This window comes from Protopterus annectens, chromosome 11.part0, assembly GCF_019279795.1.
Source record: "Protopterus annectens isolate FY-2018-M chromosome 11.part0, PAN1.0, whole genome shotgun sequence".
Lineage (NCBI taxonomy): Eukaryota > Metazoa > Chordata > Ceratodontiformes > Protopteridae > Protopterus > Protopterus annectens.
This window is the reverse complement of record NC_056745.1, coordinates 429,667,821-429,694,176: the sequence shown is the minus strand read 5'-3', so window position 1 is coordinate 429,694,176 and position 26,356 is coordinate 429,667,821. Positions and strand designations below refer to the sequence as shown.

General features: G+C 39.4%; 1 protein-coding gene across 3 annotated transcripts in view; it reads right to left on the bottom strand.

Annotated features, from left to right (window-relative positions):
• Positions 1-4,585: 4,585 nt before the first annotated feature.
• LOC122814827 overlaps positions 4,586-26,356 on the bottom strand; it is a 171,708-nt gene continuing 149,937 nt past the window's right edge. For all 3 annotated transcript variants that reach the window (XM_044087123.1, XM_044087121.1, XM_044087122.1), the window contains exon 6: positions 4,586-4,931. In XM_044087123.1, the coding sequence (XP_043943058.1) occupies positions 4,818-4,931 (114 nt within the window). In that variant the 3' untranslated portion in view covers positions 4,586-4,817. The remainder of the gene's footprint in view (positions 4,932-26,356) is intronic.

Sequence of the window (26,356 nt, the reverse complement as noted above, 5' to 3'; positions counted from 1 at the left end):
AGGTTGTAGTTTAATCAAGCATGGAAGTGGGCTACTTTATTTCTTAAACTTTGGGCACTGTTGGTGAGGAATTTGAGGTAGTTATGGTTGGTTTTATTGCTAAAGACAGGGAGATTGGGACTAGAGGTAGTATTTGGTCCAGGATTTGGGTGTATGTCCCCTGCTAAGCAGAGGTAGTTGAGGAAGGGTAGGAGTATTTTTGACTTGGACTTTAATAGTTGTGAAAAGTAGGGTATTTGTTTAGGATTGTAGTTTTTAATTGAGGGGGAAAAGTCTTATTCTGAAGTAGTGGAGTAGTTGGGTTGAACTAGAGAGGCGGATATGTTGTGGAAGTGTGTTTTAGTGGCAAGAGGAAGGGAGTGGGGAGTCGGGGGTAGGATAGGAAGGAGGGGTGGATTTGGTTATTGGTATAGGAGGTAGTGTGGTATAAAGGGAGTAGGGATAGAATGCAGATAGATGGGGTAAGAGTGGTTTGAGGTAGAGGACAAGGCATGGTAGAGGATATATGTATAGATGGCATAGAAAAGAAATTATAGGGACTTTGATGGGCAGGGAGGAGTGGTTTTGATTGGCCGGTGGTGGTAGGCAGGGGAGGGGCTGCTGTGTGGAGATGATTGGTTGGTTGAGAGAGGGAGGATTTTGTTGTTGAAATAAAAGTAGGCGTAGTGGGGGCAGGTGGGAATTGAGGGCAGGGTAGGTGAGTGAGCCCATAGGGCGAACTGAGCAGGAAGAGCTGGAGAAAAGGTGGCTGGCAGAAACCAATCAGCCAGCTGTAGGAGAATTGTGGGACCTTACAGGAAGTACAGGAACAGCAGAAGTAAATCTAGGCTGGAGAGTGTGAGGGGAGAAAGGTAGAAAAGCAATGCATAAGTTAAAGCAAGCCAGAGGGGTAAATATGTAAAGAGAGTGAGGGATAGCTTGGGAGAGAGCAGAAAAAGGATAAAAGTTGTTGTATCTTTCGGCTTTTCCTGGTTAGGGGTCGCCACAGCGGAACTCCGGTCCGCTAATGATTGGCAGTGGATTTTTTTTTTTTACGTGCCGAGTTGCCGTCCCTGACGCACAACCTTCAACGAAGGTACACCCATTCATGCATGTCTCCACACAGAAGACGCTCTAGCTGAGAATCGAACAGGACAGCATCATACTGTGAGGCGATAACGCTACCGCAGCACCACCACCGCAAGGATAAAAGTGATCTTTATAAAATAAGTGGATGAGCAGTGCCACCTAGTGGTAAAATATATAACATAGCTTAGTGGGTAGGAGAGTTAAGGGATGAGTAGAAAATAAAAAGAAACACTGTAGGCTGCTTAGCTAGCGTGGGGAAAAGCACTGATACTACGGTAGTGAGCACAAGTAGCAGTTATGTTTAAAAATAGCAGTACATACACTTTTAAAAATATCTTGAGGGAGGCTATGTTTTGGAATCTCCTCAGCGGGCTTTAGCAGAGTCCTGTATTGGAAGTCCTTTAAGGGGAGGTTTCTAAGGCTGTAGTGGATAGGGTGGAGTGCAGCACGAACAGACTTTTAAAAATATCTTGAGGGAGGCTATCTTTTGGAAGCTCCTCAGAGTGCTTTAGCAGAGTCCCGTATTGGAAGTCATTTAAGGGGAGGTTTCTTAGGCTGTAGTGGATAGGGTGGAACGCAGCACGAACAGCGGGTGAAGCCAGCAGCCTATGGCAAGACTGATCAGCGTGGGACATAGGGAATATTTAAAAAAAAATAATTAAAGTAATTACAGGGACACATATTCCTTGACTCATGCACATGATGTACTGTTTTCACTTAACCACACAAACGATAATTGACAATACACTTATACCACGGCATGTTCACTGATCCACGATGGTGTTGATTTTCTCAGTGCTTAGGCAAGTGTTCCAAATCAGCACTGAGTGACTGTAAACATTTATGTCCTTAACTGTTCTACACGAAAGACATTCCCCCATTATACTTTGTAAGTTTAGAATGGAAGAGACCTCCCCCATCAACTTTTAGCAGATAAAATTTATGGCCAGATAAAGTACAGCTGAATGAATGACTTCACATAGGTGGAGCTCAACTGCTGTGATAACATTTTCACTGCAGTGAATGTGATTAATTGCCATCTTGTTATTTGCAGGCATTGTATAGCTTGAGGTTCAATTCTAGCATAGGGATTCAGTTTGTGTGAACATACTGATGCCACACAACAACAATTACATCATGTTAGTGTTATCCCTTGAACTGTTACACAAACACATGTGAATGTATCTATGCATTTCCTGGAATTAAACATTTGTTCTGCCAATGTAATGGTTAGAGTGCTACCTTGGCCCATGCATTGTGTACCGTGATGTATATGCGTGTGCTCCAGTTCTTGGGTGATATGCCCACAGACATACAGAGAACCCGTCTTTGACCACAGAGCACTAATACAGGACTGATCGCATCTGTGTATACATGACCATACTCATTTAACTGCCATTAGTTTGCCATGCTGATATTACATTTATTATAAAATATCCTTTCTTAATTCATGCATTAATTTCATTTGTTTCTCACAATACACATTGCTACCTCCTGTGGCAGATGCCAACAATACTCAGCTCTGGGGAATGCATTGCATCATAGTGTGGTGTTTGCATCTGTTGTTATCTGTAGGTACAACAACTGTGTCAGGCAGGAGTGCCTTACGCAAGGGTATTATGTATGTTACACTCTGCTCCCACATTTGTAACATCACACACACACACACACACACACACACACACACACACACACACACACACACACACACACACACACACACCTACATATGGGATGCATAACTATCATTAAAATTTCAGGTGCATAATTCCCTTCCAGGTTGATCCCCCTCACCTCTTTCTGTGGTGTACACATTTAATACACAGGTCAGTTTCGGTTTTCAATGATGGTATGGGCTCAGTTCTTGCAAAAGGTGATTGTGGCTTCTGAGCCATTCCTATTTTCCTATATGCTATATGGACATATTATATGCTGTGCAGATATCCCATTATGTATGTACAGTCCTTGTGAACTTTCATCTCAACTCAGCATGTGAATGGCATTCATATATCATGTAATTCTTCTCTGTTACAATGTGATTTTGTATAACTGTCGCATCCTATAATATCATGTCTATTTATTTATTTACCTACATTTGTTCAGGAGTAGTGACCACCATTATTTATTCTTATATATGTATTGCAAAATGTTATTATTACAAAGTTGTCTTTATGACATAAGTGCCCTCACATCAATTATTACACTAGACTTGGAACATTTACCATCCCCTCTTATACCTTACTGTATACATCTCTGTGATTTCTGTGCACATTGTCCTCAGTACAGTTTTTCTGCCTGGTAACTCATGCATTATAGTTCACCTTGTTGTTTCACATCCCCTCTTACTTATTACCATATTCATATGTCACATTTATGTGCACAGTACACTCACTACATGTTCCCTACCTGTGTACAGCATGCATTATTTCCCTTATGTAATTCTTTGTGCTGTCCATGCGAGCACACTTAACAGGTTTGCCCATAGACAAACCTGTATGTTTACTGTGTGTGCTTATGCTGCTCAACACAGTTTCCTGGCCACGAACACTGTTACTGTCCATGGAAACATGCTTTTATACATGGTAGCGTGAGGACAGCATGCATAAGCGATTAGTGGTGCTGCTCATTGCTCTAACACGTAAACATCGTGCAGCCTTCATGAGATGTCTACACAAGTTTTCATGAATTCCAGGGAGGGTTTATTTCCTTCAGTTATACCACTTAAAATAGCAAAATATTGTGCAGCTATTTACTGGTGTAATTGACTATGGGCTTAAATGGCTTAGCTTAAACAGATGCAGACTTAAAATTAACTGAAAATGGATAAATGAAAATTCTTCAAAATTATCTATCTATCTATCTATCTATCTATCTATCTATCTATCTATCTATCTATCTATCTATCTATCTGTCTGTCTGTCTGTCTGTCTATCTATCTATCTATCTATCTATCTATCTATCTAGCTATCTAGCTATTTATCTCTTTATCTCTCTATTTATCTATAAACAGTATACATTCTTCTAGATGTTTATCTGCCATAATTCTTCTGTGATTCTTTTTAACCCCTATCTGTATATAAAAAAATATCTTCCTCTCTAGACGTCTATTTGTTGTCCAATTTTCTCCATGCCTAACAAATTATATTGTTGGCATCTTTCTGACTAACAATATTTCTGTTTTTATTTTTAACTACCACCCTCATGCATACCATGGACTCTCACCCATTTTCTGTCTATGTTCTTCTTAATTGCCACCCACACACCTATTATGCATTTGTCTCTCTGTCATCCTACTAACTACTGTTCACTAGTATCAGGTTCTGAGCTTTAAAACCTCATCAGCTATTTATGAAATCCTCGGCTGCTTTCTGTTAATTTGGTGAATACAGTAAACATAGATAAATATTTCAGCTCCCCTGTGGAGAAAGATGGATACAATACTAACACAGTGAGGCATCTAGTTATAAAATTTGAAAGACAAATAAATTACCACACTACACAATGTATTGTACTGGAAGTGTCACTTGTGAGTTTGTATATTGAGTTTTACACACACATATCTCTAGGTTTTAAATATGTTTTCATGAACTGCATAATAAATTGTCTTTTGTGTACATAGTTACAAGCAGATTACAAGTTTAATGACTGTGTAACTGACAGAACAGTTATTTATTTTTGGTGTGGTCCTTCCAGATTTGAAGGTTTTTAATTTGTAACACTAATTATTTGTACCCCACTACTATGTTACTTTAAAGTGCAAAATCTTGTGATGTAGTAACATGTTTCAGCACTGGAACATCATTATTTGTGTCTCCAAACTGCAGCATGGCATATTCAATTGATTCAGACTCCAATTCCTGATCCTAAAATGAAATGAAAAAGTATCACAGAACTGTAGGTACGTTGAACATCCTGAAAAATAAAACATTATAACACTTTCTCATATTTCTCCTGACTGTAAGCCCAGCAACACATGAAATGCTTTCACTATCTTATTCTCACATACCTTTCTTTATGGGTATATGAATTTTGTTTTCACCACTGTCTGACCTCATCATCACTGGTAGAAGGCTGGTCTGGAAAAAGCAGCCTTTTCATGAAAAAATAAAACCTCTTTTCTAGTAACCACCTTCTGACTTTACAAATTTTCCATTTAATTAAAAATATGCATACATACTTGCATACATATATACATTTGCATACAGGTGCACACATACATAAAACACGCAATCATTCAAACATATATAGTATTCATTCATCTATATCTACATATATAAACGTGACAAGGTACATGTGCATATAGTCTCTGTGCATGTTCTGATAAAACAGAAATCATCAAACTAGTTTCACTGATTCCAATGTTTCATTGTTAACTTTTTTGTATTTGTTTAATATGGAGCTTTTCACCCTGGTGAAAAAGGACTTTTTTTGTCTAGTCAGATTATCCCAGTCAACAAATGTCAAATAAATAAAATAAAAAAACAGGGATGTTTAATAATGTGAAAACCCAGAAGAGTGGTATAGAAAACTTTGGCCTTACCCCCAGTGTTATGCAGTCTCTGAGTAAGGAGAGTTAGACATTAATGGATGAGAGTACAAAAATGCTGTTTTTGTATTTTTTGTTACAACTGATGATATGTGATAGTGACTCCCTTTTCAGTGGAACATATTCCAGATATATATACATACAGATTCACATATATATATACACAAATACACAGTGGCACACATAGACACACACACATGCAGGTGCGCGCACACACGCACACATACATACATACAAACACACACACACACACACACACACACACACACACACACACACACACACACACACACACACACACACATACGCACACACACACACACACACACACACACACACACACACACACACACACACACACACACACACACATACACACACACACACATGAATATAAAAACTGTCAATATCTGACTGAGCTAGCATCTCTTTACTGGAGGCTTGTGTAGAAGAGCTATATTCATTATTAACAAGATGAAGAGTTACATATGACAATATGATTAACAAAATCAAATAACACAAAAAAAATAAACACAAAATTGAAAAGTCAAATAATAATGAAAACACACATATTAACGCTTCACAAAAAAAGTATACATTAGAACTGAGATAAGCGACTAATTTTTTGATTTAAGTATCTTTGCTGTTTTTTTACTTGAAATACCTTCTCTAGCTTACCTTAAACAAGCTTAAACTGTTTTTTAGCTGTTTGTTGCATTATATAATATCTGCACTTAAAGTTACATTTTAGTCGAAAATTGGTCGAAAGTTTGTTTGTGTGTTTGTTTAATTTAACTGTTGAGGCTGCCCACTAAAGTGTGCTAGCCTGTGTGACTGATTTATTACTGTTTCTGCATTTTCTGTGTGTTTTCTATCTAAAAACAAAAAAATAATCCTTGTTTTCCCGCCTCTCCTCGACTAGTTTAGACCAGTTTACAGGCTTTGCTGTATTCTGGGCTGTGGTGTAGTTCCTGCGTTGTCCATTACCTTACTTGGATAGAAGGAAGTTTCTTTGCTCACCAGTGGGAGTGGGGAGCCTTGAGCAGCCTACCTGTCCCTGAAGGAGTGACCACAGCACAAGAGCTGTAGTAATTGGTTGTTTTGGACCATTTCTAGCTCTTTTGAAGTTCCCTGCTTAAAATCCGCATTTGCGTGGCTTTGCGCGATTGTGCGCATAGCGCAGCGCCGGTTAAACAAGGTTAAACTTCTTCTGGCTCCGCCAAGTCTGCTCTTCAAATTTTCCCTTAAGGAAGCTCTACTCTTAGTATAATCAGACTACTCGCTATATTATAAGCCTAGCACTTGTTCTCAAAACCTCTCTTCTAAGTAAGCATTCTCATACTAAGTAAGCACTACATCCACCTACCACCCCTGTGAATATCCACTTCCCTTAAAGGCACAGCACTCCCTTATACTTTTCTAGCATGTCGAGCGGTAGATTACTGGCATCCTCTCCAGTTCAACTGGTCAATCTGGGAATGTTGAGACAATGCTACAATTGTCTCATGTACACAGACAACCCTCTCCTCCTCCCAACAAACACAAATACATGTGAGAGATGCAACTATATAGCCAAACTGGAGGCTGAAATCTCTCAACTCAGGGCTGGCATGACCAGACAGGAGGAGATGGTAACCACACACACAACAAACCCAGTCCCACATAGACCTACCACAACTGCAAACCAAACACATAAAAAGACAAAGACATACTCGGAGGCTCTAATAAAAAACTTACCAAAACAACAGAGGTTCCCAAAGCAGACATCCAAAAATCCACCACCTCAAAACAAAACACATGCAACACATACTTCAATAAATCAGTGTGTCAAACAATCACAGCCCTTAAGGCCAAACACCATGCCTGATACACTAGTAATAGCTGACTCAATAGTCAGACACACTGATGTCCCACTTACCAGGCTGAACAAGGAGAGGGTAACTGTGAACTGCCTATCGAGAGCTAGGATCTGCCACATAACACACGCACTCAGGTCTCTCCAAAGCAAGTACAAATATGACTCCATCATTGTCCATGCTGGCGTGAATGACCTGAGATGTACCTCCCTGGACTACATGAAAAGAGACATAGAGGAGCTCTCTGATTATGTAGCCCAGTCTGGTATGACCCTGACCCTGAGCAGCATCTTGCCCTCACCAAGAATGATGCCACAATACAAAGACAAGATGATCAGCTTTAATAATTGGCTCAAGTACTGGTGTCATTCTAAGGGGATCCAATGTCTGTCTGCTTGGGATGACATGTTGAGCAAGCCACACTGCTTCACAAGGGATGGCTTGCACCTGTCACCACTGGGCTTCCGGATATTGGCTAAGGCTCTTGCCACCCCCATAGTGCCTTTTTTAGGCAAGGCTCAAAAGACAAACCCACCTCCTTAGAAAACAAAAATGGAAAAAAAACTAACGGTAATGCTGCTCAATGCCAGAAGTCTAAATCTCAAGATGCAGGCACTCGAGGCACTCCTCAGTATGGAGAACATCGACGTCTGTGCAGTAACTGAAACCTGGTTCAAGGCTCCTGAGAGCACCCCAGTGCTACCAGGCTATACCTCGTATCATGCTTTTCGGCCCCAAAACCCAGGCCGAACCACAAAGGGAGGGGGAGTGTCCATATTCATCAAGGACACTCACACCTCCACATTAGTAGCAACACATGAAGCATCAGAGACCATACAGGTGCAACTAACCATAGGCAAAACTGCTATACAACTGGTAGCATGTTACAGACCACCCTCCCAATCTCAGGAACCCCACTCAGCCTTCCTGAAGACATTGGAGGATATGAATGTATCACAAAATACCATCATACTGGGAGACTTCAACTACCCTAACATAGATTGGGTACATTATTCTAGCCCTAAAACCCTAGCCCAAAGGTTCCTGGACTTCATAAATTCAAATGCACTGGAACAACTAGTCACCTCTCCCACTAGGGGAGATAATATACTGGACCTGATCATCACAAACATGGGGACAAAATGCTCCACACCGGAAGTATATCCCTCACTGGTGAGATCTGACCACAAACTAATCGCCCTGAATATACATATCCCACCTCCACCCCCAGCACAAAAGACCACAGTGAAAAACTTCTCAAAAGCCGACTTCACTCTTCTTAAGACTGAGATGGTATCCTTTAAGCCCACTGGGCCAGTGGAAACCACATTCCACAATGCTGAATCCTTCACAAATGCTTTCTATGGACATCTCCAAGAATGCATGGATCATGCAATCCCAAATAAATCCAAGACCCTCTCCACCAAAGGCAAGCGTCCTGTCTGGTGGACCTCAGCCATTAACAAATTGTATAACAAAAGAAGGAAGCTACTGCACGACAGAGCAAAATCCCATAAAGGGAAGACATCTCTGATCAACACTAGCAGAAAACTATGTTCTCTCATAAAAACATCCAAGGCCAACTTTGAGAGAAAAATCGTTAAGGACACTAAAGATAACCACAAAGCCTTCTTCAGCTATGTTAGAAACCTGGGCGGAAACCCTCAGATATGCTCAGAGTTAGTTCACAACGACTCTAAATACACTGAACCCACAGACATTGCCAACATTCTGGCAGACAGGTTCCATGCAAATTTTTCCCCTCCCTCACCCCCAAAAGAAGAAATACTTATCCCAGCTGAATGTAATCTCCCTGTCATCTCAGATGTCCAGGTGAGAGCCGCCCTCAGCAAAGCTAAAAACACAGCATCAATGGGACCTGACGGTATCCCGGGTTGCGTGCTACGTGAACTCCAAGAGGAGCTAAACCCGCACATAAAAATGCTATTTAACCTTAGCCTTACTACAGGATATGTACCTGAACACTGGTGAACAGCAACAGTGGTCCCACTCCACAAAGGGGGTACCTCTACAGACCCTGGGAACTACCGCCCCATAAGCTTAGCCAGCCTGGTCTGCAAAGCTATGGAAAGAATCATTATGGAACTCATAAACAGAGACATTGGGGACCTACAGACACTTGATCCCACCCAGTTCGGCTTTGTAAAGGGCAGATCCTGCCTTTTGAACCTGGTTGACTTTTTCGAAACAGTCACTAGAGCCATTGATGAGGGCAAAGCAGTCCATACAGCCTACCTGGACTTGGCTAAGGCCTTCGACACAATACCCCACTCAGGCATCATAGATAAGCTCAACAGCTTAAATGTAAACCCTTATGTCACTAGATGGGTTGCAAACTGGCTAAAAGACAGAACCCATAAAGTCAAAATTGCTGGAACCATGTCAGAATCAAAGCCAGTCACAAGTGGTGTCCCACAGGGATCTGTCCTGGGACCCCTCTTGTTCAGCATTTATTTCTCAGATGTTAAAGCAAACATGGGAGGGTTGTGGCTGACAAAGTTCGCAGATGACTGCAAACTAGGTGCCATAGTCGATACACCAGCTGACACATACATCCTACAAAAGTCCTCACAGAAACGGACAACTGGTGCCGGAGTCATGGCCTTAAACTAAATACCAAAAAATGTATAGTCATCCCCTTTGGGAAAAATAAAGTACCCACAAATTATCACATAGACAGTAACCCAATGAGTACGGAAAAAGTAATCAGAGACCTAGGGACCCAAGTTGACAGCGACCTCTCATTTGACACCCGCGTTGCCAAAGTGGTTAGAAAGACATTCTACCTTGCACGCCTTATCATGAAGGGATTCACATCCAGATCCAAGGATGTCATTGTACCCCTATACTCCTCCCTCATCAGACCCATGATTGAGTACAATGCCCCATTTGGTATGTACCTCACCCAGCACCTGTAGCAGCTGGAGATACCACAAAAGTACCTCAGCAAGAGGATCTAGGGTCTCCAACATATGTCTTATTCTGCCAGACTAAAAAAACTCCAGCTCTATTCAGTAGCATACCGCCTGCTCAGAGGTGATCTGTGCCTGACGTACAAGGCCATGTCCAATCAGGAACTGATGGACATGCTCCACCTCAAAAAATCCAAATCCATCAGAACCACGAGAGCTAAAGACTTAAACCTCAGCACAAGTATGAATAGGACATGCTGGAGGGATAGATTCATAACTCACAGGCTTCCCATGCTCTGGAACAGAATCCCAGTTCATGTTAGGCAGAGCCCCTCATTGACTCTCTTCAAGAGAAATCTTGATGAGTGGATGGGAGATCGTAAGTTTACCCCAGGGGTCACCTCTGTGTCACTACTAGGCAGGGGCACAGTAAACTAATTCTATTATAAAAGGGGACCTTCACTGTGTCACTACTAGTCAGAAGCACAGTATTCTAAATCTATTCTGTGCATTTTTGTACCATTTCATGGGGTGGAAAAAGCCACATCACTATGGCTAGGCTTACAAATGCCCCAGAGCAGATAGCCTAGTACTAAACTATGAAACTATGAAACTATATGTACTGCATACATAGAATTAAGCTGTTGACACTTTAAAATATGATAAATTTGTTTTTTCATTTTTGATTAAAATAATTTTACTTTCTATTCAGGTGTAGTGATTGATTTTTGAGGTGGAGTCAGCATTTTTTTTTATTTTCTGTTTTAGTATTTGTTAAGCAGGGTAGAGCAGTGGTACTTGTGGATCCTTTTCAGACTCAGCCCAAGAAGACTGCCTGACTAAATGATTTGCTTAGAGGCAACAGCAGGGAAATAAACATTGAGAGACCCTACCCCTAACTTTAGAAAACAGTTTGTTAACAACAAATACACTTAATTGTCTGTATTAACTGCCAGCACAACTTTTAATGTGTGTGTTTGTGTGTCTATATCTATGTCTCTCTACATGTCTATGTATCTAGCTATGTATGTATCACTATATCTCTCTCTCTCTCTCTCTCTCTCTATATATATATATATATATATATATATATATATATATGGTTTATATATATATATATATATATATATATATATATATATAGAGAGAGAGAGAGAGAGAGAGAGAGCACAACTCTGACACTAAGAAACTGTATAAAAACAAAAAAGGAACTGACAGGAAAACCATACAATTTTAAATTTATTGAGTGCTTTTGTTACTGGTAAAAGGACTTCTTCAGAATAAAAACCAAAGCACTATACCCCATCTTATATGCACATACAAAACATTGTAATAGGTAATTAATTGCTGATGACCCACCAATTAAAATAAAGAAGCAGCATCCCATAGAATCCATTGAAACTGGAATACCAATACTTCAATAAAGTTTTAGCTGTTCATACAAATTTTGTAAGCCATTAATCATATATAAATCTCAACCCTAAAACAATTATCATCCCAAAATACAATGACTAGTGACATGTACCTTCCAAAACTATAAAGCAAAAGCTGACTTTAACTTCAAAATGCTTCTAATGGACAACAACTAATTTAAACCTGGGTAAACAGTGGCATTTGTTTTTAATTGTCATTGTAATTCTTTTGGCTCCAAAAAATCTTTTGCATCACCCCTCTGCCCTAAATCAATATGATCAATAGCAATAAACTTAGAAAAATAGTTTTCATTTTTGTGAATATGTTTAAATATTGTATGGTATTCCTATCTGTTCTTTTTTGTTTTTATAGAGTTTCTTAGTATCGAAGTTGTGATGTTTAGTTTGTGATGGAGGGAGCCGGAGGGACAATCATGTTTCACAAACGGCTTTACAAGCCTCATTTTTTGAATAAAGTAAATCTGTCAGAGATTTAACATTGCTGGTCCAATGGCTTACACAACAAGTTGGTGATTTATCTAATGAGAGAAGATCTTTTGGACATCCAAACAGTCAAAGTTTGCTGGCAACTGGTTTGGGAACCCAGGATTTGGGTATTAGTGGTGTTTCACCAGCACAGAGACAGCAAGGAGGTCATGCCAGCCAATCCAAACTGATGGTTAGTAATCCAGGGACCAATAATAATGGCAAATTGAGGGGTATGTCTTATAACGGAAGTTCTTCATTATGAGAATGGCTTGACAATTGTGGTGGCTGGTGTTTTGGAATAAGTGAGAGAACTTTTATTTTTGGCTCTGTGGACAAACAGTTGGAGCTCCTAGAGGAAACAGTTTTTAAATACCAGAAGGTTCAACAAGAAAATAGTTATCTTAGAGAATGTCTTCATGCTGAGCTTATTCCAAAAGGACTTAGAACCAGGAAATACCCATTGGGGTTAGAGAAAGGCTCTGAACTACAGTGTGAGTTATTAGAATTATTTAATAAGCATGGCTGTGAGTTATTACAAGTTCTTATGAAAGATAACGAAAGAAAGATGAATGTGCTTTCAGAGACTATTTCTAAATTAGAGAAAAGTTTAATTCTGATTTACTGTTTGAAAGTAAGAGGAATGATTACTATGCACTCTTTACTTGAGCTGATCACCTGCTGATTTAATTGAAGGATTAAAAAAAAGAAAAAAACTAGACAAGGATCAAAGAGATCATGAGATGGGGAAAGGCTATCCCCACGCTGTTGCAGTAGATTGCAATTTAACTTGGATAATTACAAGAAATAATAATCTGTAGCATGAAAACAATATTTCTACTACCCCCACCCCCATATCTGAAGACCCTTTCGATATCACCTTCTAAGAAGGTCCAAGAGACTGAGGAACAGAGGGGACATCCGACATCTGCAACATTTGAATGGACCAGTGGGGTATTAGATGAGCAGAAGGAGAGGGAGGGGGAGGAGGAGAGGGAGAGGCAACTATCAAAACAGCTAGTAGTTGAAAATATTGCCTTGTGTGATACCATTTTGAACAGCAATGGTGATTTTTGCATTTATAATTACAGTGATGTTGATTTGGATAGTACTTATGCTGATTTATTTGAAAAGAGTTTGTCATATGTACCTGTTAGGAGGGCTAGAATTGCCAATGTTTTAATCAACTTGAAATTGTTTTCCAGAAAGATGAATTTTGGATTTTATTTCAAAGACCATAATGGTAACAGTGGCATGAATTTTGATTGTAAAAGATCTAGCACATTTAACCCCCCACTGCATCCGATTGTTTCCATCTTGTGCGAATATGAAATGTGGAAATTATTTTGTTGAAGTCATTACATCAACAAGGATAGTTATAATTTAAATATGGAAGAGTCCAAATTATTGAGAAAGATCTGTAATAATAAGGGGATAAAGATCATGAAACCCGATAAGGGTGGGGGCCTTGTGGTTATGGACATAAATGATTACAGTAACAAAATGTTAACATTATTATACATTGACACATATAAAGAGATTAGTGTGAATGAGATGAATATAGCGTACCACAAGATAGATCTACTGTTGGAAGATCTACTTATTAATGATTAGGTTGCAACACTAAAATATAATTATTTATATGTTCTAAACCCTAGGATCCCAATAATTTTTGGGATTCTGAAAATACATAAAAACATCAACGACCCACCCCTTAGGCCTATTGTAGATGTTAAAGCTTCTAAAACTTTCACAATAGCAACATTTATTAATTATAAAACTAAAAACATTTTGGATGGGTATCCTTAATTCCTTAAAGATTCTTAGGATTTTTTATCAAAAGTCTCGAACAATTTTTATAGTGATGAACTTATTTTTGTCACTACTGATGTCCAAGATCTGTTTTCCGTTATCCCTCATATGACTTAGTTGGAATGGTTCTACTGGTTTTTATGTGAACACTCTGGTCTTGACCATAGTAACATCATAACACTAAGATCATTAATGGAGGTGGTGTTTGAGAATAATTTTATTATTTTTCAGCAACAATTATTCAAACAGAAGAAAGGGGTGGCAATGGGGGCAGCATGTGCTCCCATTTGTTTGCATATTGGGAAACAAGGTATGTGGTTAATTCCCCCTTTGCTGAGTGTTGGTCCCTTTATGGGAGGTTTCTTGATGACATCAGAATTTCTTTGGAAAGACACACGGGTGAGGTTGGAACAGTTTTATGAATATATTCACACCACTACAGATTTCTTGAAGTTCACCATGATGTCGAATAATGAACACGTGAAGTACTTGGACATCACCATTTCAAAGCATAGAAGAGAGAGACAATTTGTATCCAATATTTATTGAAAACCAATTTATTTGAATGCTTTGTTACATTTTAAAAGTTGGCATTCTATGCATCAAAAGCGATCGTTGGTAAGGGGGCAGTATGCAGGTTTGTCACATGATATCTGATCAAAGTGACTTTCAAAATGAATGCAGGGTACTCAAATCCATGTTTGAGAAGAGGGATTATGCAGATGTCTTTCGTGAGAATATATTTAAGGAAGTCCAAAGTAAGAGAGCTACTGGATATTTTGCCCCTCTTCTTGGGACTGGTAACAGTGTTACAAATTTATCGAATATTGTCAGCAATAATCAAGACAGTGACCAATTTTGTTAAGAAATTATTTTAACTTTTAACAGTGACTTGTTTAATATCAGGGAAATCATAGAAAAATATTGGTGTGTTTTTAAAACAGACACTGAACACACCAAAATCTTTGGAGAGACTCCACATATTGCTTATGAAAAAGACTTCTGTTTTATAGCACTTTTAGAAAGACAGAAATTCACTGATCAAAAAGAAAGAATGGTGAAATGTGGTCACTGTACACAATGTCAACATATATTGGAAGGGAGTGAGATACAAATTGTCAACTATGGGATGATAAAATTGTGAAAGAAATATTATTGTGGTACTAAAGGTGTGATATATTGCATTACGTCAGAGATGTTCATGTTTTATGTAGGTAAAATTAAACATAACTTAAGAAGTAGACTCTACCAGCATTGTCATGATATAGAGAAAAAAAATCTGAAAAACGCATTATTTAAACGTATACAAAAAAAACATTTTTTTTAAGTTTATATATTATCAGTTATGTTGATTTAGGACAGAGGGGTGGTGCAACGGATGATATTTTTGTAAGTGAAAGAATTACAATGGCAATTAAGAACAAATGTTGTTTATGGGTGTATATCACATAATTGAAATCACAAAATATCAAACACCATAAGCTCGAACTTGGAATGTCGAAATGTGATATAATTGAAAGCTCAGAACAGCAAATTTTACACACACACAACACAAGCACACCAAAAAAAGGAATCCACACATATACACTTAAAATCCTACTTCTGACCCTACACTAAACCATACATACACTACTGTCTATCCACTTACCTTAACCCAAACCCTATCCCTAAGGTCCGTAACTATTGCACACTCACCTTATCCACTCCCTAACCCTAAGGTCCATAACTATCACACAATAACCTTACCCGCTCCCTAACCCTAAGGTCCCTAACTATCGCACACTCACCTTACCTGCCCCCTAACCCTAAGGTCCCTAACTATCGCACACTCACTTTACCCACTCCCTAACCCTAAGGTCCCTAACTATTGCACACTCACATTACCTGCTCCCTAACCCTAAGGTCCCTAACTATTGCACACTCACCTTACCCGCTCCCTAACCCTAAGGTCCCTAACTATCCCATTCCCACACTCACCTTAACCCAGTCCATTCGCACACTTACCTTAACCCAGTCCGTAACCTTCACACAACAGTGGAGAAAATAGCAAAGTGGCAGAAACAGCCCACCGAATTCTTTCCCTAGGAAAGAATTTGATGTTCTGCAGCTTCGCTATTTTCAGCGTTCGCTGTTTTGGGTTCGATATTATAACATTCAACACTTTACTACTTCGATGTTATGATATAAACCCTGTTTACCCAGGTTTAAATGAATCGTTGTCCATTAGAAGCATTTTGAAGTTAAAGGTGGCTTTTGCTTTATAGTTTTGGAATGTACATGTGACTAGTTGTTGTATATTGGTATGATAATTGTTTTAGGATTGGGATTTATATATGACTAATGGCTTACAAAATTTATATGAAATAAAAGTATATTAATATACTGGTATTCCATTTTCAGTGGAGTTTATGGGATGCTGTCTCTTTATTTTTAATTGGGGGGAGGTTGTCTGAAAGTAATTAACCTATTACAATGGTTTTTATGTGTATATAAGTTGGGGTATGGTGCTTTGGTTTTTATTCTGAAGAAGTCTTTTTACCAGTGACAAAAGCGTTCAATAAATTTAATATTGTGTGGTCTTCCTATTGGCTCCTTTTTTGCGTCTCTCTCTCTCTCTCTCTCCATAGATATATATATATATATATATATATATATATATATATATATATATATATATATATACACACACACACACACACACACACACACACACACACACACACACACACACACACACACACACACACACACATTTATATAGATACACACACACACACACACACACACACACACACTTATAAAGACACACACACACATATATATACATATATATGTATATATCTATATATATCTATATATATATCTATATATATATATATATATATATATATATATATATATATATATATATATATATATATATATATATATATATATATATATATATATATATAGTTGATATGGTTGTACATTTTATCTACTAAAAATGTTGCAATTGATCTTAAAAACACTTTTCATCTAAAGCATAAATTACTGAGTCACATTTGATAAAATAGTGTGTAGGCTATAGAAAATGACTTCTGGTGTATGTTTGCTCATTGAAATTAAAATGCAAACCAGTGTTGATCAGTACTTGTGTATTGCTAATGTCCACTGTTTTGTTATGCCTCTGTCTCTTGACTTTTGTGTTTGTACACCTGCACTGATTCACTGTGTGAGGGCTTTTCTCTTTTATTTGTGGTTGTGTGACTGTGGAGTCAGAATATTTAATTACAGGAGGTGTGGGGATGCACAGGTGTAGGCTTGGAGAAGTATTTACTGTATATTTTAGATGAAATGTGGTTTGACTAAGTGCCTTTTACATAATTTATCAGATTAATTTTTTAGATAATTTGTAATTTATATACAAAGTTTCCAGCACATGAAATATTTATTGGTGCAGTGTGTTTCCCATGATACCAAAACTATAACACATGACAGATCATCTGTGCAGTGCAGTGTTGCATTCTATCAGCTGAACAACAGATGAGCAATCAAATGTGCATTCCAGTGTTGCATGTTTCTGCCTACAAAACCCATGGCTAGCTAGATGTCCAGTGTACCTTTACCTGCTACAAGTAGTATGACCATCTAGAGGCACATTGCAGAGCTCCAGTGTTACCAGTGGTATAAGTCTAATCTAGTCTATTGTGCATTATGGTGTCACTTGGTACTAGCAGTGCATGACCAGGCCTAATGATGCAATAAGTCATTATAGTTGCTAACAGACTGGCAGAACCAGATACTTCACCTTGCCTGCTTAGACCAATTTTTAGTTAAAAGTCATTATACAATTGCTTTAAAGTCTTGTTTTAAAATACCAATCCTGCCAGACACTTATATACAGTCCCACAGCGAGACATAAACTGTCATCAATGAGCAGCAATGAATGTTCTGCAGACCATTTTATGAAACTGATATGTGGCTGTCAAAAATATGTCAGGAATTATTTTATTTCTACTAATAAGATTGCTAGCAGAGTGAGAAAGTACATCTGGATTGTTATACTGGGATAGTGGTCCTCAATTTCCTTATTGACCTGAATACATAGATTCCTCTACAGGAGGATTACGGTATTTGACAGTTAAGACACTAGCTCCCTAGGTCTTTCTTGGAGCTTTTCTAAATTGCTTGTCTGTGTGAACATTTTACCCTTTTGTTTGTATACACTCAAAAACAATAACAGGATGGCATGTTCCACTTATAGAGGGATTACACTCTTCACCTCTCCTTGGTTAAGCATATAAGCTGGAAAGGAAACTTCACCTATGGTCAAGCTAGTGATACAGGAGGAACAATCTGGATTCTGTCCTGGCTGTGGAACAATCAGTCAAATATTTTTCCTTGCATAGATGTTGGAGGGGTCATGAGAGTTTGTCCACATGCATTGTTTACCTGTGTTTTGTGGACTTAGAGAAAGCCTGAGTAGCTGATGACTTCAAACCAAGTGGGGGCGCAGAAAGCAAATAAATGGGTGGGGCTAAATGGAATTGGAAATAGGATGCATTATTTCAAGTTATTAACTGTTTAACTGAGCTCAAACTACAACTGGGCTCAGTCACTTTCATCCAGAAACTGCTTCTGTACCCCCTCAGTATAGTTACTTTTTTGGCTATGTACACTTTAGATGCCCACTGTGAGTAAATAAAAAAATGAATAATAATAAAATGTTACAATGGCTGTTAGGAAAACATTTTGCATTGTACAGCTCATTAGAAAGGTATAGATCAAAAGATGTCCTTACCTCATTGTATTCCCCACTGATTAGACCCATCTCTTAGTACAACATCACATCTGGGTATACCTTACTAAACATATAAAGCAATTAGAACTATATCAGAGATTTTTAACTAAAAGTGATCTTTCAGTTTAAAAGAGCTGATCTTCCAAGAGAAACTGAAAGCTTTATGTCTGTATTTAGTATTGTACAGACTCTTTATGGGTCATCTATGTCCTGCTTATAGGGCTTAAATTGATCCTGTCTTCCAAGAACTCTTACATATCCAAAACTCAAACAGCCTTACTAACTCTAGGGTCAGATATCTAAATCTGCTCCAACAAACAAACAACACAAAGTAGAGGGAGAGATTTATCATGTAGCACCTACCCCTTCTCTGGAACAATCTTCCTCTCCAAATTAAGCAGTGTGACACACTGTTTGCATTTGAAAAGGTGCTGGACAGTTAGATTGGTATTCATAAATTCCCTTCGGAATGACTGGCATAGCCTTCCTTGAAAAGAGAGGCAAGGCCTAAGGTTGAGTACAGGCAAGGCAGTAATGGCCTTACAGTTGATTTGTCTTGTAACTCTTATGATCTTATAATAATAAAAATAATGATCATGCTAATGTATTTCAGCTTGTTTCACCAACAAAATGCAATAAACCTGACAAGCCAGATCAATGCAAGTGTAATCAAATGTCAGCAGAGATCAGTCAGTTTTCTGTATAAAGAGCCTTCTTCCCACCAGTTAAAACCAGTACATTGACTAAAATAGACCCTTACCTGTGTGAATTTCATTCATCTAACTACCAACAATTGGGACAACTCGGGATAAATATGGATAGGCTTTTAAGGGCTCTAGGGCTGTTGGCGTGGTAACCTTCTATGAATCTATGAACCTATGAAAATCTCAAACATCTGATTATAATCAAATGAATGCATATATAAATAATAATCACAGTACTATATTTCAGCTGGTTGTTGTCAGGCACATGCAGTATAACCCATTGTGACTCCCCTATACAGTATTCACAAAGTAAACTACAATGATACTGCTGGAATGATGCCTAAACATATGAGAACAAAGCCATTTCAAACTAAATTGTCAACAGAGAGGGACCTAGCTAGCCAACATGGTATCATATGAATTGGTGACCACATCTCTTTGTAGATGTAGGTGTGTGTATGCATGTATATATATATATATATATATATATATATATATGTATATATATATATATATATATATACATATATGCATACACACACACACACACACACACACACACACACACACACACACACACACACACACAGACACACACATGTATATATATATATATATATATATATATATATATATATATATATATATATATATATATATATATACACACATATATATTTGTGTGTGTGTGTGTGTGTGTGTGTGTGTGTGTGTGTGTGTCTGTATGAGTTGGGGGTGTCTATAATGTGTATTTTGATTTCGTTATCCTGATATTTTTGTTTGTCTGGGGCATCTAGTTGGGACGTTTATTTTGAGGAATATTTACCAGAGTTATTTGTCAAAACTAGTTTAATGAACCATAAATATGGAGATAAATATGCAAATTGTATATGCTTTGTTTAAGTAATTCAGCAAACAGGACAAAGCAACTTGTGTATATTGTATACACCAGCAATTGCTGACACTCCACAAAAAATGCTCCTTTAGTAGATTAGCTCTTTCATTCATCACTTGTGATGAATTTCATCAGATAAAAACACATCCCCAAAAGTGAATTTAAATATAAAAAACTTCCAGTGCATGTAATAAAAAGTAGCCAATATCATGCAAGTTTATTATAACAGTTCATTGGGATGGGTGCTAGGGAAATATAATCATTTAAGTCTGGTACTGTATCATTATTCAACAATAGTTGTCAGTGTGTAACCTTACAAAAAAGTTGTTTCTCCATCCCCATCTCTCAAATCATTTGTCAAATTTTCTATGACAAAAAACAAAAAGAAAAATTTTTGACATTTTCACAAACCATGGAATGGCCAAGAAGGGCATTTCTCATATCCTTAATTTTTATACTGTGGCAGTGTTCCTGTATCTTCTTAGATAATTTTCACTGGATTTTGCACACATAAAAAACTGGGCAGGAGTTGCATGAATGATTGTTGGTGTATTTTGTTTCGTTCTCTGTTGTTATCAGCACTATATAGCACTTTTATAATCAACTGCCTTTTCATCTTTTGATTTTTGACTTGTGTATATTGTGATGCCCCTGCACTGGCCCAGTAATCAAGGAGCCTCAATCCTCACCACTGGCAACAGCAAGCGGACATACACACTGGAAGGATGACAAGTGCACACACAGTAAAGTGCAATTTCTCTTAAGAGCACACAAAGATCACAGTCAATCTGAGGCTGGTTTCTCCCTCTCTCTCCAGATCCCCAATAAGACTCCCCACTGGCACAGCTATAAGGTTGAGATCTCAGCTGAGGAGCCAAGCTAAGACCTCCAGCACCTTCTCTGTCCAACCAGTGCTGTGTGTCCCTGTCCAAGTAGCTGACCACACACAGTTTGAAATTTGATTGATATACAAACACACACACACACACACACACACACACACACACCTGGGAAAGGCTGGCACAGGTTTGCTACCTATGCCCCATTCTGCCCAGACTATAAGGTAGTTTCCAGTGCCACCAACCACTCTTATCAGCTACTTTTTAGGCCCTTAATAAAGGGTGCTCAATCCTTCTGTGTAATGTTACTATTAATCCAAATGGTAGTTTTGACCAAGCACCAGGCTATTAGGAATGGCCTGTACAGTGTCACCAAATACATAGGCAAGTACTCTAAGAGCTTAAATATGTCTCACAAATATCAGCCACAAGGATACATTTAAATATATTTAATAATAAATAATAAAAGAACAAGACAATACTCAGTCAATCAACACAGTAACTTCAGAATTTAAAATCACAGGAAATATTTTAAAACAACATTGCAGGACAGTCTCAAATAAATGCAAAAAACATCTAAACTAATCTTTACTATATTCCTACCTATATCTAAAAGAGATACTATGCCCTAAATCTTACTTACACAAGGCAAGTGCAGAAAGTGATGATGAATGGATGTTCTTGCTAGGTCCAAGACAAAATACAAAATGCACAGTCTCTCCCTGAGAGAGTTCCCAAATTAATATCAAACATTACTGCTTGGCCAGTGTGGGAGACATCACTCTTTGTCACCTGACTTCATTTCCCAGGCTAAACAGAAAATTAACAGAATTGAACATCTCTGTGTGAGAAATACATATCTCTCAGATTTTTGCAGATCTTGGAAGTTGTAAAACAATAAAACACTTTTACATTTGAAACCTAGCAATTATTTCTCTTTCCAGACACTACAAAAACTTCTAGTTCTAGACATTGTGTCTGCTACTGAACTGAAACTGAAATATAACATCTTTTGTTTATGGCGCAGCTATAAAGTAACTTAACCTCAACTATTCTTAAATTTTGCAAGTTAATTTTCTATGTTCCAGCATGATACTCTGTGGATACATCTTAGCTCATCACATAACATACAGTTCTGTGTAAATCATATCAATATTCACAAATGACATAGAATTATTTACAAAATTCCAGATAGCTGGGCTGGCAGTATTTCCCTATATCACATTTCTTCCCTCCCCTCTAAAACTCAAGCTAGTTTTTCAAGTGATCCTCAACAAACATTGCTTGAGAGAGTTGAGCGTATCTAGGAATACTTTACCCCATTCCCTGTCTTGAGAGGTCATATGTGTTGGACTTGCTAACCCCACTGCAGTGCTGCACTGTCATATCATATGCTTGCAACCCTAAGCTCCACCATACTAACTTTGCATTTTGCTGGCTGGCTCAATGTAGCCATATTAAGGGATTATGGTCTGTAACTACAGTGAATTTCCTTCTATATAGATAAGGCTGAAGTTTCTGCAGTGCCCTTTCTATAGCTAGGCACTCCTTTTCTACAGCTCAATAGCATTCCTCCCTTGGTTGGACCCTATGATTGAGATATACCACTGGGTGGTCTTCTCCTTCTGAAGAAACCTGGCTAAGCAAAGCCCCCACCCCATGATTTGAAGCATCTACTCGCACAACAAATTATTTGCTGTAATCTGGACCGACTAACACAGGTGATCCTCCCAAAGCTCCTTTAAGCTTCTGGAATGCCTGCTCACACGATGGGGTCCACATTACCTTATCTGGCTTGTTTTTCCTTGTCAGGTCTGTGAGGAGAGCAGCTATTGTACTATAATTGGGAAGACATTTTCTGTAGTACTCTGCTATTCCTAAGAATGCCCTCACCTGCTTTTTGGTAACAGGGAAAAGCCATGCCTGAATTGCTTCCACTTTGGCAGGTTCTGGCATGATCTTACCACTCCCCACTCTATGTCTCAGGTAGGAGACCTCTGCCTTACCCACCTGACATTTGCTGGGCTTAATGGTCAACCCTGCCCTCTGTAGTCTGCTCAGCACCTCTCTGACATGCTGAAGGTGCTCTTGCAGGATTGGCTGTAGATGGCAATATCATCTAGGTAAGCAAAGGCAAAATCTCCTGCTAGGATACAAGTGAACAGCCTCTGGAATGTCACTGGGGCATTTTTCATCCCAAAAGGCATCTTTGTGAACTCATACAAGCCAAAAAGAGCCACAAAGGCTGATCACTCTCTAGTACTGAGAGTCAAGGGCACCTGCCAGTAACCCTTGGTAAGATCAATGGTGCTAAGATACTTAGCCCCACCCAGTAGCTCTAGGGCTTCATCTGTCCTAGGCATGGGGTAAGCATCTGACTCTGTGTGGCTATTTAATTTCCTGTAGTCCACACAGAACCTGGTGCTTCCATCTTTCTTTGGTACCAGCACCACAGGGGAGGCCCAAGGACTGCTGGACTCCTGGATTACCCCTAGTTCCGACATTTCCTGCATCTCCTCCCTCAGAGTCTGTTTGACCCTCTGAGGCACCCTATAATGGGCCTGATTAATAGCATTTTTGGGTCCTATATCCACATAGTGCTGCATGAGTTGGATGCACCCTGGTTTCCCAGTGAACATGCCCCCAAACCCCTGTAACACTGCTCGGATTTCTTGAACTTGGGTAGGGGATAGCTCCTGGGACATTGCTAACCCTTCCAGTGAGGTATCAATTCGAGCCTCACTGAGACGATCAGTCACCAGATCCCCCTCAGACTCCTCCTGCCATCCACTGCAAATACTCAGCACAAGGGCCTCCCTATCACGGTAAGATTTCATCATGTTAACATGGCACAATTTGTGCCCCTGCCTCCTTCCTTACAGTTCTACCATGTAGTTAACATCACTGACCTTCCTTATTACCTTGTAGGGTTCCTCCCAAGTTTCCAGCAGCTTGTTGTGTCTGATAGGAATGAGAAGCAATCCCTGCTGCCCTACAGCATCCCCTTTAGCTTGAATATTCTTGTCATACCTCACCTTTTTCTGCTGTTGGGCTTCTGCCAGGTTCTCCTGGCCCAAGTCCATGAGTTCCCTAAGCCTTGTCCTGAGGTTTAGGACAAATGCCACAACAGACTTCTTATGGGATTCACATTCACCCTCCGACTCACCACAAATCAAATCTAGATGTCCCCTCACATTATGCCCATACAGCAACTCAAAGGGTGAAAAACCTCTGGATTCCTGGAGCACCTCTCTGTAAGCAAACAACAGATGGGGCAAATATTTGTCCCACTCCCTCTTAAACTTGTCTGTAAATGTCCATAGCATTATTTTGAGTGTAGAGTTTAACCTCTCAACAAGACCATTAGTCTGGGGATGGTAGGGGGTGGTCTTTAAGTTCTTTACCCCCACAGTGCTTTCACAGACAAGTCAGCAGGTCTGACATAAAACTGGCACCTCTGTCAGTTCGTATTTCTTTTGGGAACCTACCCTGCTGAAAATCTCTAACAAAGCATTTTCCACCTTTTCTGCATCAATGGAGGACAGAGCCATGACCTCAGGGTATCTGGTTGCATAATCTACTACCAGTAAGATATACCTTTTCCCTTTAGAACTTGGGGTACTCAGAGGCTCCTCAATATCCATAGATACTCACTGAAATGGCTCCTCAATCACAGGCAAAGGCATCAAAGGAGCTTTCACCTTGTCTCCTGCCTTGCCTACCTTTCGGCACTGCCCAAAAGTCCTGCAGTACCCTGTTACATCTCTGGAAATCCCAGGCCAATAAAGGTTCTGCATAATACATCTATTTTTATGTTTTATGCCCATATGACCAGCAAAGGGAATATCATGGGCTATGACTAGAAGTGCCAGACGGTAGGGTCTGGGCACTACCAACTGCTGTATTCTCTCACCCTCTAGCCCTCCATCAGAGGTCCAGTCTCTATACCATTACCCTTCATCCCAGTATACATATCCCCCCTTTCCTTGAGAATCAGGTGCCTCACTAGCTACCTTCCTCAGGCCTTGTAATGTAGGTCTGAGAACTGAGTCTATCTCAACTGTCTCTTAGTAACTTTTCCCAGCTCCCCTTCCACTGGAAGTCTGGTATTCTCTGACAATGGTGCATCACTGTCAGCCTGGGTATTACCACTCACCTCTGGCCTTACAGTCACTCTGTCCAAGGGAACATCAGTACCCACAAGCAGCTGTGGCTCACCTTCAGTCGCACTGCTACAGGGTACCTTCCTCCCTGAAATAACCACCTCACCAGTCCTGGCTGCAAGTGTGCAGTCTGTCTGGGTCTTCCTCAGGCTACCAGACCCACATGCTTGTCTCCACGCCTGACTGCATGTAACTGCCTGCACACACAGTACTGGATTATCAAAACCATTCCCTATCAGGAAAGCTGGAGGGATGTCCTCAAACATACCTACTTGCTGGCTTCCTTTTCCACCTTTCCAGTCAAGGTGAACCCTAGTCAAAAGTATTTGGGATGGGGTCTGTCCTAAAGCTCTGACTGGAGTAGACTGCCCAAGCAAGTAGTGCTCCACTTTAACCATTGCAGGCTTCACAACTGATAGGTCAGAGGCTGTGTCTTTCTTAGCAATGGCCTCTTTCCCATTTACTAAGATAGGTATAACCACTTGTGGTAGTTTGGTAGACTTGTTGTCTCAAGACAACCTACTGTTAGCATTTTGTCATTCCCACTTACTGGCTCTCCCACTTTTTGTTTGTTTTTGCACTGTCTTACCTTCATCCAGGCCTATCACACAGAATCCATGTGCTATGATAACATCACTGATCAACTATGGCGTGACCAGCACATACACCTTCCTGATATGGTTGAATACACAGTTCTACACACCCTTCACATGGCCTATTTTCTCATACAAGGGTGTACATCAATGTGCACCCACCTGAGTTGAGGGACAGCACCTGATGCATGCATGTATAGGGACATCCTGACTCTCCTTGACTGTGAGGTAGACCAACATGTGATTATTGACCTCTTTTACATGTA